This window comes from Saccopteryx bilineata, chromosome 5, assembly GCF_036850765.1.
Source record: "Saccopteryx bilineata isolate mSacBil1 chromosome 5, mSacBil1_pri_phased_curated, whole genome shotgun sequence".
Taxonomy (NCBI): Eukaryota; Metazoa; Chordata; class Mammalia; order Chiroptera; family Emballonuridae; genus Saccopteryx; species Saccopteryx bilineata.
The window spans coordinates 34,329,113-34,350,518 of NC_089494.1; the positions used below are offsets into that span (position 1 = coordinate 34,329,113).

General features: G+C 38.5%; 1 protein-coding gene across 1 annotated transcript; it reads left to right on the forward strand.

The window, feature by feature from the left end:
• The first annotated feature begins 24 nt into the window (after positions 1-24).
• PPIL3 (peptidylprolyl isomerase like 3) lies at positions 25-20,522 on the forward strand. Its single transcript, XM_066279754.1, has 7 exons — positions 25-331; positions 874-943; positions 1,959-2,033; positions 3,066-3,159; positions 3,879-3,946; positions 13,744-13,862; positions 18,811-20,522. Exons 2-7 carry the CDS (start codon positions 941-943, stop codon positions 18,935-18,937), a joined length of 486 nt encoding a protein of 161 aa, XP_066135851.1. The 5' UTR covers positions 25-331; positions 874-940; the 3' UTR covers positions 18,938-20,522.
• Positions 20,523-21,406: the final 884 nt, after the last annotated feature.

The window sequence follows — 21,406 nt, forward strand, 5'->3', positions numbered from 1 at the left end:
TCCGTCCCATTTTACCGCTGATCTTAAGGCACTTGTAGGGTTGCCCGGAATAGTTCCGCGTGAGGATCCCTGTCCTAGTGTTATTATTGAAAGAGTTTCTTTTCACTGTCCAAAGTGTTCCAGGTGGGGAACACTCGTTCCCTAGTTCTAGTTTTTGGTTTGAGAGGGAAGTGGAGGTGGAGGCGAGCCCTCGAGGGGCGCTCTCTTTAATGGGTCCCGTGTTCGGCTTCCGGTGGCTTAGAAAGTAATTGCAAATCTACAGACATGTGGGGGGTGTCTGCAGTTGCACCTTTTTTGTTTTAGTAACAGCTGTGCTAATCGAAGTGGTGAAGTAAGTATGGGGTAACGCGCTCATTCTTTCATTGATTTATTCAAATACTTGCAAAGCGCCGTGTGTTTTAATTCTTGAGCTGGCTTCGAGTGAGCATTCTGGGCGGAGAGGGTGCTGTCAAACAACGGCCTTAATAAATTAATAAAGTATGTGGTATGTTAGTGATAAGTGCTACGGGGAAAAGAAAATCGGTAAGGTACTAGGATGAATGCATTTTTAAAATAGAGCGTCAGGTCAATGAGACCTGACTTTAAAGCAGAGACTTGGAGGGGAGGAAGATTGCCGTACAGACGTCCAAGTGGAAGCTTTCCAGGGGCATAGAGGGGGCTTGTTGGAGAGCTTGCAAGGAGGCTCTTGAAGAGTGAGCAGGCGAAGTAGAAGGTTGAGGGGCTTAAGGAGGGTAGGATCTCTTCATCATTTCCATAACCGGATTTTTATTACTTGGGGGGGGGTGCTCTTTGAAACTTTCTTTTAAATATGCAGTAAACATAAGCATATATGAAGTAATAGAGAAAAATGAACTTATTTTTTCTTTTGGGAAGGGATTCGTTTTCGAACTTTTCTCGTTAAGACTGAGAAATTAAGTAACAGTAACCATCAAGAAGAAAAATGGTAAGTTTTATACAATTATGAATATCTTTCATTATAAGTAATTTTTATAAGTCAGAAAAGGGAAAGAACTGCATAGAAATATCAATGGCAAGACAAACGATAAGTTGTAGAAACATACAGTGAAAAATGATTCTAAACAAATGAAATAAGCAAAATTACTTTAAAGTTATTTATATTTTTACTTAAAACACACAGAATTTACCTTTTATAGAAAAAGACTGATTACAAAATAGAGATGAAAGCAGAAGGGTATAGTCCAGGTGTTACCATTTTAATTGGAATGTTTTACTCTGTATCTAAGGTGGGCATCTAAGAACTTGAAGTAGAACAGCAATAAGAAAAATGCTCCACGTACCTCTCCCCCAAAAGACGTGGATGCGTGCACACAAACACACACAACACACACATACATCTGCTTTCTATCTTCAACCTGGCCATATTCTGACAGCTAGATACTATTGTAAGAACAAGAGGAATGAAAAAGGAAGCCCCTGAATAATCATTTTCTTTCTTTCTGGAATGGGACAACAAAAGGTGTATTCAAGCTACCAAAACAACAGATAAAACAAACAAAAATCAAGAATAAGGAGTACTACAAAAAAAAAAAACTATAGTTAACCTCTGTACATTTAGATGTTTTTTTATGTCCTGTCTTTAGTTGAGAAAGGATTTGTTAAATCAATAATTCTAACATTACAATTGTTTTTATTTTTATTGATGAAAAATTCAAACTTAAAACAATTATTTCCATCACAATATTTGCTCTGCAATTTTTAACATAAATGCTATTTTACTCTAACCTTATTAGTTATCTTCTGGAGTTTTTCTACTGCTGAAGTAAATTTTGAAGGAATACAACTTATCTCTCAGAGCTGCTATGTCGACAGGTCATCTCCCAAACAGTATTTCTGTTTTCCTTTAGATTGTCATCTTTCATATCTAGATAGGGAAATCATATAGTGCATAAGGTCACCTGAAGGTATCTCATTTGCTCTCACATTCTCTCTTTTTTTAGTCGGTGACACTGCATACAGATGTAGGTGATATTAAAATAGAGGTCTTCTGTGAGAGGACACCCAAAGCTTGTGAAGTGAGTACCATTATCTACAAATAAAAGTAAAAGATGAGTTAATGCAACAGGATAACCATTTTGAAACTAAAAAGTCAACAACCCCCTCCCCAAACACACACACACACACTTCTGTATAAAACTATTGTCAGGAAAAAGCCACAGCCATCATACTATCTGACCTAATTTTCACTTACCTTTTTCTGATATTGAAGGGCAGATAATTGGAGTGGCTGGTATCTTTTTCTTTTGGCTTATTTTCCTTAGGAATAACATAAGTAATCATTAGATTTCAGGTAAGAGAACTCTTCTTTACATTATTTCGCTTGTTTAAATGACAAGGATAGAAGAATAAAGAATCAAGCATTATATATTCATTCATTCAACAGTTTTTTTATGAAAGGCTGTATTTACAGTGTCAGGAAATTCAGCCACAAACAAGAGACATTCCTTGCCTCGTGGAGCTAATAATAGACTAGGTGGGAAAATAGGCGAGGGGTGGTATTTATTCTAGAAAAAAAAAGTAATTCTAGAGGGTAGTAATGCCTTAAAGGAAGTAAAATGTTGAGAGAGAGAGAGTAATGGGGAAGAAATTATTTTTTAAAAAGGTGATGGTGGACTTACCACAAGAGTGTGAAAGGAAATACAGGCATCTCCGTGAAAAGATATATAAAAAGAACATTCCAGATATAGAAATAGCAGGTATAAAGGCATCAAGGTGGGAAAGCCTGCCTCTTTGGGATGAATTTTCAGAAGGCTGAATGGGGTTAACATATGAAGCAACGGGGAAAGGGGTCATTACCATATGAGATGCAGAGGTAGGCCAGGGCATGCAGAGCTTTTTAGGCCCTGCTTAGGAGTTTGTGTTTCATTCCAAAAACGGAAGGAAGCCATTAAATAGTGCTTTCGGCAAGGAAGTGGCATCATCCAAAGCAATGCCTAAAAGACATAGTTTAAATATGCTGTTACAGTGTTCTCAGTAAACACAGTTAGTTCTTTATCTTAAATGTTTCTGCTACATCATTTCTCATTCATTCTTTTTGCTCTCTTCAGAATTTCTTGGCTCTTTGTGCCAGTAACTACTACAATGGCTGTATATTTCATAGGAATATCAAGGGTTTCATGGTTCAAACAGGAGACCCCTCAGGTAAATTATTCCATTAGTATCTGGAGAATATGTTATATAGTGTGAAGAAGGGGGATTAGACAAAGCGTGGAAAAATAACAGTATGTAGAGTTTTTTTATAATTGGACTACCTTAAAATAGCAAGCAGTTTCCAAGCTGAAGCTACCAGCATCTTGCTCTAAAACAGTGGTCGTCAACCTGGTCCCTACTGCCCACTAGAGGGCATTCCAGCTTTAATGGTGGGCGATAGCGGAGCAACCAAAGTATAAATAAAAAGATAGATTTACCTATTGTAAGTTGTTTTATAAAGATTTATTCTGCCAAACTTAGTGAAAATCCAACATAAAGTACTTGGTAAGTAATTATTATTATATGCTTTAACTTGCTATAACTCTGCTTTATAAATTTTATAAAGTAAAGTGACTTCCCTACTTTATAAATCACCATTACTGTGGAACTGGTGGGCAGTTAGAAAATTTTACTACTAACAGAGATACAAAAGTGGGCGGTAGGTATAAAAAGGTTGACTACCCCTGCTCTAAAATATGAATAATATTGATAAAGACGGTTTTATTTTGTTTAGGGATATTTTATATTTCTGGTTTATAAAGTGAAATTTTGGGAAGAGAGGACATAGCAAATTCTATTGGTATTTAAAGAGTTATAGTTTAAACTAGTCTTTAAATTTTAGAAAATAAACCATTTCTCTAATTAGAATTTTTATTTGTCTTGTCATATAGGTACCGGAAGAGGAGGTAGCAGTATCTGGGGCAAGAAATTTGAGGATGAATACAGTGAATATCTTAAGGTATGTCCTCAATGCTTCAAAAACCTTTTTTTCCGTTGTTTTTTGAGAGGAAAGGGGAGAGAGAGAGAGAAGCATCAACTCATGTTTCATTTAATTCTGCACCCACTGATTGCTTCTCATACATGCCTTGACCAGGACTCAAATCAGTGATCCCAGGATCAAGCAGGTGATCCCAGGATCAAGGTGATGACTTCAGCACTCTGGGACAATGCTCTATTCACTGCTCCACGGGCCAGGGCCCTAATGCTTCAGTTATTTTCTCCTGCCATGTATATACTTGGAAACTTTGATGCATATGTTGTACTAACACAAGTTAACATCACTATTAAAAAAATATACATACTTTTTTGTATGTAGTTTCTGCACACTTGATAAATGAGATCGGGGAGAAAATATAAATGGCAGTTCTACCCTAAAAATTATACCAGAAACTCACCATCACATAGATCTTGAGATTAAGTGAGCTCATTTCTGGTTTCAGCTTCACATGTTTAATCAGTAATATACCAAAGGGGCTTAATATCTCACTGTAAAACTGTTGAGTGACCTGAATCATTCGCCTTTTTTGAGAGTGGGGAGGAAAGACTGTCAGACTCCTGATTGCAATTGCTATTATCTATAACTTTTATCATTGTCTGTTAGTTAATGTTACTTAATGCCTGCAGTAGAGCTTAGTGTGGTTAAAAAGAAGTACATTTCTAAAATTAACTCAAAATGGATCAAAGATCTAAACATAAGACCTGAAACAATAAAGTACATAGAAGAAGACATAGGTACTAAACTCATGGACCTGGGCTTTAAAGAGCATTTTATGAATTTGACTCCACAGGCAAGAGAAGTGAAAGCAAAAATTAATGAATGGGACTACATGAGACTAAGAAGTTTTTGCTCAGCAAGAGAAACTGATAACAAGATAAACAGACAGCCAACTAATTGGGAAATGATACTTTTAAACACCTGCTCAGATAAGGGCCTAATATCCAAAATATACAAAGATCTCATAAAACTCAACAACAGACAAACAATCCAATAAAAAAATGGGAAGAGGACATGAACAGACACTTCTCCCAGGAAGAAATACAAATGGCCAACAGATATATGAAAAGATGCTCATCTTCTTTAGTTATTAGAGAAATGCAAATCAAAACTGCAATGAGATACTACCTCACACCTGTTAGATTAACTATTATTAACAAGACAGGTAATAGCAAATGTTAGAGAGGCTGTGGAGAAAAAGGAACTCTCATACACTGTTGGTGGGAATGTAAAGCAGTACAACCATTATGGAAGAAAGTATGGTGGTTCCTCAAAAAACTGAAAATAGAACTACCTTATGACCCAGCAATCCCTCTACTGGGTATATACCCCCAAAACTCAGAAACATTGATTCGCAAAGACACATGCAGCCCCATGTTCATTGCAGCATTGTTCACAGTGGCCAGGACATGGAAACAACCAAAAAGCCCATGAATAGATGACTGGATAAAGAAGATGTGGCACATATACACTATGGAATACTACTCAGCCATAAGAAATGATGACATCGGATCATTTATAGCAAAATGGTGGGATCTTGACAACATTATACGGAGTGAAATAAGTAAATCAAAAAACCAGGAACTGCATTATTCCATATGTAGATGGGACATAAAAGTGAGATCAAGAGACATTGATAAGAGTGTGGTGGTTACGGGGGGAGAGGGGAGAGAGAGAGGGAAGGGGGAGGGGGAGGGGCACAAAGAGAACTAGATAGAGGGTGACAGGACAATCTGACTTTGGGTGATGGGTATGCAACATAATTGAACGACAAGATCACCTGGACATGTTATCTTTGAATATATGTATCTTGATTTACTGATGTCACCCCATTAAAAATTAATTAATTAAAAAAAAAGTACATTTAAATGTATCTTTAGCAAAATTAGGAATTTTATTTTATCATATTTTTTTCTAAAACTTTCTAAAGAATTTTCTTGTTTTTTCCCTAAAATTAAAAAATTAATTTATTTAAATATATATATATTAGTTCTACTTCCCAGAAATGACATCAGTTAACAATTTATTATGTAGTCTTTTAAACTTTGTATCTGCATAGAATATTAACTTTTTTTTAAATTAATTTTACTAGGGTGACATCAATAAATCAGGGTACATATGTTCAAAGAAAACATGTCCAGTTTATCTTGACGATCAATTATGTTGCATACCCATTACCCAAAGTCAGATTGTCCTCCGTCACCTTCTATCTAGTTTTCTTTGTGCCCCTCCCCCTCCCCCTTCCCATCTCCCCCACACACACACCACACTCTTGTCAATGTCTCTTAGTCTCGTTTTTATGTCCCACCCACGTATGGAATAATGCAGTTCTTGTTTTTTTCTGATTTACTTATTTCACTTCATATAATGTTATCAAGATCCCACCATTTTGTGGTAAATGATCCAATGTCATCATTTCTATGGCTGAGTAGTATTCCATAGTATATATATACCACATCTTCTTTATTCAGTCTTCTATTGAAGGGCTTTTTGGTTGTTTCCATGTCTTGGCCACTGTGAACAATGCTGCAATGAACATGGGGCTACATGTGCCTTTATGTATCAATGTCTCTGAGTTTTTGGGGTATATACCCAGTAGAGGGATTGCTGGGTCATAAGGTAGTTCTATTTTCAGTTTTTTGAGGAACCACCATACTTTCTTCCATAATGGTTGTACTGCTTTACATTCCCACCAACAGTGTATGAGAGTTCCTTTTTCTCCACAGCCTCTCTAACATTTGCTATTACCTGTCTTGTTGATAATAGCTAATCGAACAGGTGTGAGGTGGTATCTCATTGCAGTTTTGATTTGCATTTCTCTAATAACTAAAGAAGATGAGCATCTTTTCATATATCTGTTGGCCATTTGTATTTCTTCCTGGGAGAAGTGTCTGTTCATGTCCTCTTCCCATTTTTTTTATTGGATTGTTTGTTTGCTTGTTGTTGAGTTTTATGAGATCTTTGTATATTTTGGATATTAGGCCCTTATCTGAGCTGTTGTTTGAAAATATCATTTCCCATTTAGTTGGCTGTCTGTTTATTTTGTTGTCAGTTTCTCTTGCTGAGCAAAAACTTCTTAGTCTGATGTAGTCCCATTCATTTATCTTTGCCTTCACTTCCCTTGCCTTTGGAGTCAAATTCATAAAATGCTCTCTAAAACCCAGGTCCATGAGTTTAGAACCTATGTCTTCTTCTATGTACTTTATTGTTTCAGGTCTTATATTTAGGTCTTTGATCCATTTTGAATTAATTTTAGTACAAGGGGAGAAACTGTAGTCAAGTTTCATTCTTTTGCATGTAGCTTTCCAGTTTTCCCAGCACCATTTGTTGAAGAGGCTTTCTTTTCTCCATCGTGTGTTGTTGGGCCCTTTATCAAAAATTATTTGACCATATATATGTGGTTTTATTTCTGAATATTCTATTCTCTTCCATTGGTCTGAGTGTCTATTTTTCTGCCAGTACCATGCTACCATCAAAAGATTGTCATGGCTCTATAATATAGTTTGAAGTCAGGTATTGTAATGCCCCTAGCTTCATTCTTTTTCTTTAGGATTGCTTTGGCTATTCGGGGTTTTTTATAGTTTTATATAAATCTGATGGGTTTTTTTCCATTTCTTTAAAAAAATGTAATTGGAATTTTGATGGGAATTGCATTAAATTTGTATATTGCTTTGGGTAATATGGCCATATTGATTATATTTATTCTTTCTATCCAAGAACAAGGAATATTCTTCCATCTCATTGTATCTTTTTCGATTTCCCTTATAATGCTTTGTAGTTTTCATTATATAGGTCCTTTACATTCTTTGTTATGTTTATTCCTAGGTATTTTATTTTTTTTGTTGCAATCGTGAAGGGGATTATTTTTTTGAGTTCGTTCTCAAATGTTTCATTGTTGGCATATAGAAAGGCTATTGACTTTTGTATGTTAATTTTGTATCCTGCGACCTTACTGTATTGGCTTATTGTTTCTAGTAGTCTTTTTGTATATTCTTTGCGGTTTTCGATGTATAGGATCATGTCATCTGCAAAAAGTGATACTTTTACTTCTTCTTTTCTGATATGGATGCCTTTTATTTCTTTATCTTGTCTGATTGCTCTGGCTAGAACCTCTAGTACCACATTAAATAAGAGTGGAGAGAGTGGACAACCCTGTCTTGTTCCTGATTTAAGGGGGAAAGCCTTCAGTTTTGTGCCATTTAATATGAAATTAGCTGATGGTTTTGTCATATATGGCCTTGTTAGCTGATGGTTTATCATATGTGGCCTTTATCATGTTGAGATATTTTCCTTCTATACCCATTTTGTTGAGAGTCTTAAACATAAAATTGTGTTGTATTTTATCAAATGCCTTTTCTGCATCTATTGATAAGATCATGTGGTTTTTATTCTTTGTTTTGTTGATATGGTGTATTACGTTAACCGTTTTACGTATATTGAACCATCCTTGAGATTTTGGGATGAATCCCACTTGATCATGATGTACTATTTTTTTAATATGTTGTTTATTCTATTTGCTAGTATTTTGTTTAGTATTTTAGCATCTGTATTCATTAGAGATATTGGTCTGTAGTTTTCTTTTTTTTGTGCTGTCCTTGCCAGGTTTCGGTATGAGGGTTATGTTGGCCTCATAAAATGTATTTGGAAGTATTGCTTCTTCTTCAATTTTTTGGAAGACTTTGAGTAGAATAGGAATTAAGTCTTCTTCGAATGTTTGATAGAATTCACTAGTATAACCGTCTGGGCCTGGACTTTTATTTTTGGGGAGGTTTTCAATAGTTTTTTCTATTTTTTCCCTACTAATTGGTATATTTAGGCTTTCTGCTTCTTCTTGACTCAGTTTAGGAAGGTTGTATTGTTGCATTTCTTCTAGATTGTTGAATTTAGTGGCATAAAGTTTTTCATAGTATTCTATAATAATTCTTTGTATATATCTATGATATCCGTGGTGATTTCTCCTTTTTCATTTTGGATTTTATTTATATAAGTACTTTCTCTTTTTTCCTTGGTAATCTTGCCAAGGGTTTGTCAATTTTGTTGATCTTTTCAAACAACCAGCTTGTTGTTCTGTTAATTTTTTCTATAGTTTTTCTGTTCTCTATTTCATTTATTTCTGCTCTGATTTTTATTATCTCCTTTTTTCGGCTGGTTTTGGGTTGTCTTTGTTCTTCTTTTTCCAGTTCCTTAAGGTGTGAAGTTAAGTGGTTCACTTGGACTCTCTTGTTTGTTCATAAAGGCCTGAAGTGATATGAAATTCCCTCTTATCACTGCTTTTGCTACATCCCATAGATTCTGATATGTTGTATTGTCATTTTCATTTATCTGTATATATCTTTTGATCTCTGTGTTTATTTCTTCTTTGACCCATTCATTTTTTAAAAGTATGTTGTTTAGTTTCCACATTTTTGTGGGGTTTTTTTCCTCTTTTTTGCAGTTGAAATCTAGTTTCAAGGCTTTTTGATCCGAAAATATGCTTGGTACAACTTCGATTTTTCTGAATTTGCTGATGTGATTTTTGTGGCCCAACATATGGTCAATTCTTGAGAATGATCCATGTACACTGGAGAAAAATGTATACTCTTTCACTTTGGGATGAAATGTCCTGTAGATGTCTATCATATCCAGGTGCTCTAGTGTTTTGTTTAAAGCCAATATATTTTTATTGATTCTCTGTTTGGATGACTGATCTAGAGCCGTCAGCAGTGTATTAAGGTCTCCAAGTATGATTATATTATTTTCAGTTTTTGTTTTAAGGTCAATTAGTAGCTGTCTTATATATTTTGGTGCTCCTTGGTTTGGTGCATATATATTAAGAATTGTTTTGTCTTCTTGATTCAACGTCCCCTTAATCATTATGAAATGACCATTTTTGTCTCCGAGTACTTCTGCTGTCTTGTAGTCAGCATTATCAGATATGAGTATTGCTACACCTGCTTTTTTTTTGGATGTTATTTGCTTGGAGTATTGTTTTCCAGCCTTTCACTTTGAATTTGTTTTTATCCTTGTTGCTTAGATGAGTTTCTTGTAGGCAGCATACAGTTGGATTTTCTTTTTTAATCCATTCTGCTACTCTGTTCCTTTTTATTGGTGAGTTTAATCTGTTTACATTTAGTGTAATTATTGACACTTGTGGGTTCCCTATTGCCATTTTATACATTGCTTTCTGTCAGTTTTGTGTCTTCTTTGATTCTTCTCTTTTGTTTTTTTATCCTTTGTTTTTGTTTGGTTGTATTTCATACTTCTTTCCTCTGTTGCTATCTATTTTAAATCATGTGCTTCTGTGGTGGTTTTCTCAAGGGTGGTTACCATTAAGTAATGAAAAATCAGAACTACAGTAGGAATCTTAGAAACATAGCAAGCGTAGAGAGCATTGCCTAGGAGACTATAAATGGTATATGATACTATTTTTATAGAACTCAGACAAGGAAAAGGAAACAATACAGTTGATCCTTGAACAATCTAGGGGTTAAAGGTGCCCATCTTCTTTGTGTAGTCAAAAATCCATGTAAACTTTTCATGTCCTGAAAAACTTTGGTTGTCCCTCAAAAGCCATGGAGGATTGGTTTTAGGATACCCTCCACCACCTGTGGATACCAAAATCCAAGGATGCTCAAATCCCCTATTAAAACAGGGGAGTGTACCTGGCCGGTTGGCTCAGCGGTAGAGCATCGGCCTGGCGTGCGGGGGACCCAGATTCGATTCCCGGCCAGGGCACATAGGAGAAGCGCCCATTTGCTTCTCCACCCCCCCCCCTTCCTCTCTGTCTCTCTCTTCCCCTCCCGCAGCGAGGCTCCATTGGAGCAAAGATGGCCCGGGCGCTGGGGATGGCTCCTTGGCCTCTGCCCCAGGCACTACAGTGGCTCTGGTCGCGGCAGAGCGACACCCCGGAGGGGCAGAGCATCGCCCCCTGGTGGGCAGAGCATCGCCCCTGGTGGGCGTGCCGGGTGGATCCCAGTCGGGCACATGCGGGAGTCTGTCTGACTGTCTCTCCCCATTTCCAGCTTCAGAAAAATACAAAACACAAAACAAAACGGGACTGTATGTGTGGATCAATGCATGGAGTTCTCTCCAAATCTATGGACTCCCAACAGCAGATTTAAAAAAATAAGTATATGCCTGACCAGGTGGTGGCGCAGTGGATAGAGCGTCGGACTGGGATGAAGAAGGACCCAGGTTCGAGACCCCGAGGTCGCCAGCTTGAGTGCGGGCTCATCTGGTTTGAGCAAAGAGCTCACCAGCTTGGACCCAAGGTCGCTGGCTCCAGCAGGGGGTTACTCGGTCTGCTGAAGGCCCACGGTCAAGGCACATGTGAGAAAGCAATCAATGAACAACTAAGAATTCGCAATGCTCAACAAGAAACTGATGATTGATGCTTCTCATCTCTCTCCGTTCCTGTCTGTCTGTCCCTGTCTATCTCTGCCTCTGTAAAAAAAAAAAAAAAAAGTATATACCATATTTCCCCATGTGTAAGAGACGTTCCCATGTATAAGACGCACCTTAATTTTAAGGTCTGAAATTTGAAAAAAAATGTATTACATAAAATTATTGAACTCAAGTTTTATTCATCATAAAATTCATACAACTCATCACTGTCAAAACTCCTATCCATTAGCTTGTCCTCATCTGTGTCTGATGATGAATTACTGTCTTCAATATTGCCTTGTCCCCAGTTCCATCAGTGGCAGTAGTCCCCAACCTTTTTTGGGCCACGGACAAGTTTAATATCAGAAAATATTTTTACGGACCGGCCTTTAGGGTGGGACGGATAAATATATCACGTGACTGAGACAGGCGTCAAGAGTGAGTCTTAGACGGATGTAACAGAGGGAATCTGGTCATTTTTAAAAAAATAAAACATCATTCAGACTTAAATAAAACGGAAATAATATAAGTTATTTATTCTTTCTCTGCAGACTGGTACCAACTGGCCCACACACCAGTATTGGTCTGTGGCCCGGGGGTTGGGGTCCACTGATCTATGGCATTTGAAATGCCACAACTGCTGTGTAAGACGCACCCAAATTTTTCAAAAAAGGGTATGTCTCATACATGAGGAAATACGGCAAGTGGACCCACACAATTCAAACCCATGTTCAAGACCTACTCGGGAATCAACTCTGTAGGCATGTATAAAGATACTACAATAGCAGTTACTTCTTGGAGTGGCTAAGGTAGTAATACATGAGAGGAGCACAGGCCAGGCAGTGGTGCAGTGGATACAGCTTCAGACTGGGATGCAGAGAGGAGCACACAGACATAGATAACAGTTTGGTAAATTTTAATTCTTAAAGCTTAGAAATAGGTTAATGAGTACTTGTTACAAGTGGTACATAAATTTGTGTGTATGTATCAAATATTACATTTGGTTAGCAGTCCAGTTTTAGAGACTGCTACAATAAAGCATTATTATCTTGATGTAGCTGCATCATTGGTATTGCTAAAAGTGTGTCTTCTCCAAAGTAAAAATGAAATTGGTTGGGGAATATGCACTTCTATTGCTTGTCTTGTTAGTGTCCCCTGATATCATTAAAGTTATTTATAGTGTATTTCATATTGGGGCACTTCACTATAACATGGGTCTGTCATGTCTTCAATCTTATCAGTAAAGTTCTTTTAATTCCTGCACACAATCCCTTTTGTAACAAATAATATCATGAGCCTGACCTGTGGTGGTGCAGTGGATAAAGCGTCGACCTGGAATGCTGAGGTCACAGGTTCGAAGCCCCAGGCTTGCCTGGTCAAGGCACATATGGGAGCTGATGCTTCTTGCTCCTCCCCCCCCCTTCTCTTTCTCTTTCTTTCTCTCTTTCCTCTCTCAAAATCAATAAAATCTAAATAAATAAAAATACAAATCAATAAACAAATAGTATCACAATTAGTAGAGCTGGAAAGGGACCTTCCTTAGATCATGTAGTCCAATTTCATGAAAGACCCAAAGATGCATTCTCTATGGCCATTGGTTAAAAATATATTTTTAATGCTATTAGACAAGAGACATACTATTCCTTTAGCCAGACTTCCCCACTCCATAAATGTTTACATTCTGCCCACTTAATCAATTTGCTTTCTGCTGACCTTTCGGAGCATTTAAATTATGAACAAATCCCTGAACTAGTCCCAACTCCTTTGTTTTACAGATAAACAAACTGGCCTGAGTCCAATATATATGTGAAGAGATGGGGATTTTGGTTTTATTGTCTGCCTGATCATTTTATACCAGCACACAATTCCTTAATAAATGTAAGGATTATTTCTATTATACATTGGTGTTGCTAAAAGTATTTGTGGCTGAACTTCTCCAAAATGAAAATGAAATTAATTGGGGGATATGGCTTTATAGATAGTGTAAACTATTTACATATAAGTTTTCAGAGATACAGATACTACAGCAGCTGAACGTTTGGGTTTGCCCAAGTAGAGGCTAATTAAATGTTTTCTTGGTTCCTTAAGTATTGGGAAGTTAAAGAGTGCATGTCTTGTTTAAATCCTGTATTTAGAATATTTATTTAAAAACACAGTTAAATTGCCTGACCTGTGGTGGTGCAGTGGATAAAGCGTCGACCTGGAACACTGAGGTCACCAGTTCAAAATTCTGCACTTGTCTGGTCAAGGCACATATGGGAATTGATGCTTCCTGCTCCTCCCCCTATTCTCTCTCTTTCCTCTCTCTCCCCCTCTCTCTCTAATAAAAATGAATAAAATCTAAGAAAGTAAATAAATAAAAACACAGTTAAATTAATACTTTGGTCTGTCTGTTTCAGCATAGTGTTAGAGGCGTCGTATCGATGGCTAACAATGGCCCAAACACCAATGGATCTCAGTTCTTCATCACGTATGGCAAGCAGCCACATTTGGACATGAAATACACAGTATTTGGCAAGTGAGTGTTCTGGTTATGGCTTTCTTCTTTGGAATTTCATTGCAAGGGATGCATATGAGTGGCTGTGATGGCAGCATAACTAATATTGAGAGAGCAGTATGAGAGCTAAACATACCTGGAATTAAAGTTCACTACTTACCAGCCCTGTGACCTTGGGAGGTTAAAACCTCTCTGAGCCTCAATTTCCTGATTTTGTGAGAGAGGGGCTAATACTTTTTTTTCAGGTTCATTCTGCAAATTAACAATAATATGTCTGTTTTCTTTGAGAATAGCATTTCAAAGCAACTAAACAGATCTGAAAAACAATGACTTAAACCAGATGGACTGGGATGGTGGTTTCATCACGTCACCAATGTTCTAGGTGCCTCTGTCTTCTCAACCACCTATAGCTTTCATTCTCAAGTTCACCACATGGTCATAATATGTGCAACACAGCCCCAGAACACTTGTGTTTCAGGCAGAATGAAGAAAGAAGGGCAAAAGGTGCCCACCAAGCTGAGTTTGCCCCTTTTTAGAAGTTTTCATAGAAGACCCAGAACTTTGCAATGTGGCCATCTCTTCCTTATAAGGAAGGGTAGGAAGTGTTTTTCAGCCAGACACATTACCACTCAATGAAATGAAGTTTCTTTAAGAAGAAGGGGAAACTGGATGCTAGGAAGGTATTTAGCAGTCTCTGCCAGAATATCCATTATAAACAGTATAATAGGCCTGACCTGTGGTGGCGCAGTGGGATAAAGCGTCGACCTGGAACACTGAGGTTGCCGGTTCGAAACCTTGGGCTTGCCCGGTCAAGGCACATATGGGAGTTGATGCTTCCTGCTCCTCCCTCCCCTTCTCTCTCTCTCTCTCCTCTCTCTCTAAAAATTAATAAATAAAATATAAAAAAAAAACAACAACAGTATAATAGGAAATTGTTTTTGTTTTTGTGACAGACAGAGGGACAGATAGGGACAGACAGACAGGAAAGGAGAGATGAAAAGCATCAGTTCTTCGTTGCAGCAACTTAGTTGTTCATTGATTGCTTTCTCATATGTGCCTTGACTAGGGGGTTACAGCAGAGCGAGTGATCCTTTGCTCAAGCCAGCGACCTTGGGTCCACGCTGGTGAACCTGCACTCAAACCAGATGAGCCCGTGCTCAAGCCAGCGACCACAGGGTTTTGAACCTGGGTTTGATGCATCCCAGTCTGATGCTCTATCCACTGCAGCACCGCCTGGTCAGGCGGGAATTCTTTTTACAAATCCACAGGAAGTCATTTTGTTTATTCAACAAATATTTACCATGCTAGCATGATTGCTGGTGGCACAGAGGATAGAGCATCGACCGGAACACTGAGGTCCCCAGTTTGAAACCCGCTGGTTGCCATCTGGAGCATGGGGTTGCCAGCTTGAGTGCTGGGTCACCAGCTTGAGGGCAGGATCATCAACATGATCCCAAGGTCACTGGCTTGAACAAGGCGTCACGGATTTGGCTTGAGTCCCCTGCCCCCCAAAGCACATATGAGAAGCAATCAATAAACAACTAAAGTGAAGCATATATGAGTTGATGCTTCTCATCTCTCTTCCTCAACTCTCTCTGACTTGCTTTCTCTCAAAAAAAAAAAAAAACCTAAAAAAAAAAATACAGCCCACAAATATTTACTATGCTCAATAAACTAAGGCACAGTTCTAGAGTTTGTTTTATTTAATAATTTGAATGCCAAGTTAGACTCATTAAAAATAGAAGACTATGCCTGACCAGGCAGTGGTGCAGTGGATAGAGCGTCAGACTGGGATGCGGAAGACCCAGGTTCGAGACTCCGAGGTCGCCAGCTTGAGTGCAGGCTCATCTGGCTTGAGCAAAAAGCTCACCAGCTTGGACCCAAGGTCGCTGACTCAAGCAAGGGGTTACTCTGCCTGCTGAAGGCCCGTGGTCAAGGCACATATGAGAAAGCAATCAATGAACAACTAAGATGTCGCAACGAAAAACTGATCTCTCTCCGTTTCTGTCTGTCTGTCCCAATCTATCCCTCTCTCTGACTCTCTCTCTGTCTCTGTAGAAAAAAAATAAAAAATAGAAGACTGCAGCATACCTGTGGTGGCACAGTGGATGGAGCGTTGACATGAGGTCACCGGTTCAAAACCCTAGGCTGCTCAATCAAGGCACATGCTGGAAGCAACTATGAGCTAATGCTTCCCGCTCCTACCCCCTGCCTTTCTCTTCTTTCTCTAAAATCAATTGAAAAAGTTTTTTAATAGAAGACTACAACTTTCTTTTTCATTCCATATACATGTCTAATCTCAATTATTAATAATTAATGAAACTACAATCTCTAGTATTTTTTATTTGTATGTAGGTAATCCAGGTTCCCTTCCTTTTATTTTCCCCCTTAACCCACCATTCAAAATTATTGAACAGATCTTACTGGATTTGTGACAAAACTGTAGAGTTTAGAAGAGAGAATCTTAACCTTAGGTCCATCAACTTCTTGAAATTGTGTTTAATATATATGCACACATTTTTCTGGGAAGATGGTACATAGCTTTCCACTAGTTCTCGAAGGGGCCATGTCCCAGATACTTGTCTGGACTTACTTAACTCAATTTGCATGCTCTTAATTGCCTGAGATCTGGTTTCTATATCCTTTGTTTCTCTTACTGACCCAGAAGGTGGAAAAGCTTTTAAAAGTTACAATTTAAAGGTTTTAGTTGTCATACATTTGGGAGTAAAATCAAAAGGTTATTGGTTACATTACCATTTTAGTGGAATCACAAAATTAAATGGTAACACATACTATAAAAATATCTTGAGCCTGACCAGGCGGTGGCGCAGTGGATAGAGCGTCGGACTGGGATGCGGAGGACCCAGGTTCGAGACCCTGAGGTCGCCAGCTTGAGCGAGCGCTCATCTGGTTTAAGCAAAAGCTCACCAGCTTGAACCCAAGGTCGCTGGCTCCAACCAGGGGCTACTTGGTCTGCTGAAGGCCCGCGGTCAAGGCACATATGAGAAAGCAATCAATGAACAACTAAGGTGTTGCAACGCGCAATGAAAAACTAATGATTGATGCTTCTCATCTCTCTCTGTTCCTGTCTGTCTGTCCCTGTCTATCCCTCTCTCTGACTCACTCTCTGTCTCTGTAAAAAAAAAAAAAAAAAAAAAAAATCTTGAGAGTTGATTTGAATTGCACTATGAAGTGTTACCTAAAAAGGCACCTTTACTTAACAAATATTTTTTTGTTTTGTTTTTTTCTCTTCTTTAAATAGAGTGAGGCTACATTGGGTATTTATGACTTTTTTTTTAACAGAGACAGAGAGAGAGAGAGAGAGAGAGAGGGATAGACAGGGACAGACAAACAGGAATGGAGAAGGATGAGAAGCCTCAATCATCAGTTTTTTGTTGCGACACCTTAGTTGTTCATTGATTGCTTTCTCATATGTGCCTTGATTGTGGGGCTACAGCAGACCGAGTAACCCCTTGCTCGAGCCACCGACCTTGGGGCCAAGCTGGTGAGCTTTGCTCAAACCAGATGAGCCCATGCTCAAGCTGGTGACCTCAGGGTCTCAAACCTGGGTCCTCCCCATCCCAGCCCGATGCTCTATCTACTGTGCCACCGCCTGGTCAGGCTTAACAAATATTTTAAACTAATTTCAGAACATATTTGAAGGACAGTTCTCAATATTTCTTTTTCTTAACGGAAACATGAAGTAAGCTTGCTGCAAGTGAGCTTAACTGTTCATCTTCTCTTTTCCTAATTTTATTATTATTGCTTTTTGTTGTTGTTTAGAAGCAAAAAATTTGAAACACCATATTTAAACAATCAAGTGCAAAGAAAGTGGGTGCACTGAAGGAGCATCAGTGGAGGGCAATATTTGTAATAATAGTGTCGTGCCTGACCAGGCGGTGGTGCAGTGGATAGAGCATTGGACTGGGATGTGGAGGATCCAGGTTCGAGACCCTGAGGTCGCGGGCTTGAGCGCAGGCTCATCTGGTTTGAGCAAGGCTCACCAGCTTGAGCCCAAGGTCACTGGCTCGAGCAAGGGGTTACTCGGTCTGCTGGAGGCCCATGGTCAAGGCACATATGAGAAAGCAGTTAATGAACAACTAAGGTGTTGCAACACGCAATGAAAAACTAATGATTGATACTTCTCATCTCTCTCTGTTCCTGTTTGTCTGTCCCTATCTGTCCCTCTCTCTGACTCTCTCTCTGTAAAAAAAAAAAAGTGTCATACCTACTTTCTCTGGATATTTCCTATATAGCAAAGACAATCTAGCTCTGACTGGTGGTACAGATAGAGCATCATCCTAGAGCACCAGGGTTGCTGGCTCGATCCTGGGGTCACTGGCTCAATACTGGGGTCACTGGCTCAATCCTGGGTTTGCCAGTCTTGAGGTCACTGACTCAATCCCAGGGTTGCCAGCTCATTCCCAGGGTCTCCAGTTCAAGCCCCAGTCAGGGTACACATGAGAAGCTATCAGTGGATATACAGCTAAGTGGAACAGTGAGTTGATGCTTCTCTCTCTCTGCCCTCATCTCTCAAAAAAGATGCTTTTAGGTGATGGTTAACTAAGAGATATAATGAGAGGAATAAGAGGGAAACAGGAAAAAATGGAAAAAAAATTAAAAAATAAAAAAAGAAGAAAGAAAAACGTCTGCTGACCAGTTATATTGGCCTCGTTGTACTTATGCTGTAAAATGCTGCAGAATACATTGTTTAGGTACTTTGGTGGGGATATTGCTACTCACTGCTATTGTTGTCTAAAGGCATAAAAATAAATTTTGGTTTCTGAATTTTGGCCCATATGTATGGTAGAAAATCAAATTAATATTTTATTGTACATTCAACTAGGGAATTCAAAGAACTATATGAGACATGGTCCTTTTCTCTTAAGGATACTGGAATTTCTAAGGTATTTGGAAATTGAGTTTCAATCTGAGAAAATTTTCATACATTCTATTGTTTCTCTTTCAGGGTAATAGATGGTCTGGAGACTCTAGATGAACTGGAGAAGTTACCAGTAAATGAGAAGACATACCGACCTCTTAATGATGTACACATTAAGGATATAACTATTCATGCCAACCCATTTGCTCAATAGCTATAATAGACGTGTACAAATACTTGGCAAACTATTTGAGGAAAACACCTATGTGGTTTATCCAGTTTTAATTATATCAGAGATTACATCATCCTGATTGTTTACAAGCAAGATCTGAGTTGATGGTACCAGGAGGAACCAAATAGCTTTTACTCCCATTCTTTGAGCGTATTCTTTCCTATAAATATTATCCAATGTATTCAAGTTTAATTTTTTTTTTAAAAATTGTTTAATTTTTGTTACATAAAAACATCCATTTTTAAATGCTGAGCCTCAGATCAGTCACTTTTGAGCACCCTAATTATTCCTACTAATCTAATCCACATCGTGAAAGTCTTGTTTCCATTACTTGTTCACTTTGTGCGTTAGAAAGAGGTAGGACAAGGTAAAGAGATCGTCTGGAAAGGCCAGCCAATAATTTGCTGTTTTCTTTAGTCTGTAGATTTATAATAAAGGTTCAGAGATATCCTAGAGTCCAGTAAACACTGAGAATTTCCCAGCTGATTTTCCTATGGAACATTTTTTTTAAAGCATTATCTTTTAAAATATTGCAGGATAAAGTTCTACAGATGACCCATTTGAAAAATGCAAAGAACATTATAGAGTCCTGGTCTGTGTTTGAATCAAAGCTCTGTCTCCTGCTAGTAACTGTAGGCAAATTAACATCTCGAAACTTTAGTTTTCTCAGTCATAAATAATATTCTCTCATAGATTATTGTGAGGATTACAATAATGGGTGTACAGTTTCTAGCATGTACTAAGTGTTCTGTATTAAGTGAATGGAAGTTGGTCTCCTAACATCTCTACCACAGGGCTCTTACCTAATCAGGCCATTTATCAAACTCTACCATTGATTTTATTAAGAACCATGTTCTTGATAAAATCTACTTACTGCCTCGATCACCTTGATTTGAGTTGGGGTATTCCTAAAACCAAACATTTTTTGGTTTGTATCATTTTTGCAGATGGCTGATCCAAATGTTTTGGTTCTTAACTGCAGTTTGGGGGTTAGCTTGGTACCATCTATACCTTCCACTAAACTGAGGTGCCAGTTATACTAATGTCCTCATTTTTTTTTCAGCCTTTTAATCATTTTAGGTATCTAGAATTAGGACTAAAGGCCCTTTTTGGCTAGTTTGTTTTGCCACTTCTTATGCCTGATATCTTTCTTCTCCAAACATGTCATTAAATTTTTTGTCATCCCTTTTAAGAGGTTTTTACCAGTTGTCAAGATGTTCTTGCACTGTTTGGCATTCCCTCAGTTTTTATTCTAAATTCTTCCCTTTTATCAAAGTTTTTATGTATTGATTTCAATGAAAGAAGGGGGAGAGAGAGACAGGAACATGGAGCTGTTCCTGTATGTGCCCTGACTTGGGATCGAACCAGCAAGTTTTGTGCTTCAAGACAATGTTCTAACCAACCAAGCTATCTGGGCAGGGCCTGGACTCTGCCATTTTTTAAAGTAGTACCAATACAGTCACGTTTTGGTTTCTAAAGCTCATTCTTATAAAGTCAGCTAAGTTATAGCCATAAGGATCTCATAGATAGGGAGTATTGGCTGCCCACCTCGGGCATTTTGTAATCATGGTGAGGATAAAAATCCAGAACATTACCCTGGCCAGTGGTACAATGGATAAGAGTGCCATCTTGAGTACAGAGGTCACCCACTGAGCCTGGGTCACAAGCTTCATCCCGGGGTGGGGGTTCGAGCCCCAATTGGAACATATGAGAAGCAACAAGTGGCACAAATAAGTGGAATGAGTTGATGCTTCTCTCTTCTCCCTCTCAAAATCCAGAACATTGATTTCTGTCCGCTTACACTGAGTGGCTCACACTGATCACATTAGCCGTTAGGTGACTGATGTTCCGTTTCATGCATTGCTGCTAACCAGTAGGACTCGAAATTGTCCAGATCCTGAGGGAGAAGGTGGGAGATTAAGGAATAAACAGACCTGACCTGTGGTGGCACAGTGGATAAAGCGTCGACCTGGAAAAGCTGAGGTCGCCGGTTTGAAACCCTGGGCTTGCCTGGTCAAGGCACATATGGGAGTTGATGCTTCCAGCTCCTCCCCCCTGTCTCTCTCTCCTCTCTCTCTCTCTCTCTCTCTCTCTCCTCTCTAAAATGAATAAATAAAATAAAAATAAAAAAAAATAAAAGAAATAAACAGAAAGAAAAAGGATGGGGTCGGGAGGCTTCCTGTAGGCTGATGGCATACAAGGAAAAAGGGTAAAACCCCCTGCCCAGCTTTATTATAGAGTTCAGAGAACAAATCCATTTGTAAAACAAGGAAGTTTCTGCCACAAAATCACGTATCTAAGGTAAATGGGAATCCTCATAAGAGTGCACCCCCCCCCCACCTTGCAACAGCCAAGGGTCTGCGGAAGAACTTAGTCTTAAACTAAGCCCTAAACCAGTGGTTCTCAAAGTGTGTGCCCTAGAAGATTTCCAGGTGTGCCCTATGGTATTCC

What these genes read in the sequence shown, in the direction of transcription:
- PPIL3 (XM_066279754.1), top strand. An exon ending in AATACAGTGAATATCTTAAG is followed by an intron (nt 3,947 to 13,743) that starts GTATGTCCTCAA and finishes TGTCTGTTTCAG; the next exon opens with CATAGTGTTAGAGGCGTCGT. An exon ending in AAATACACAGTATTTGGCAA is followed by an intron (nt 13,863 to 18,810) that starts GTGAGTGTTCTG and finishes TTTCTCTTTCAG; the next exon opens with GGTAATAGATGGTCTGGAGA.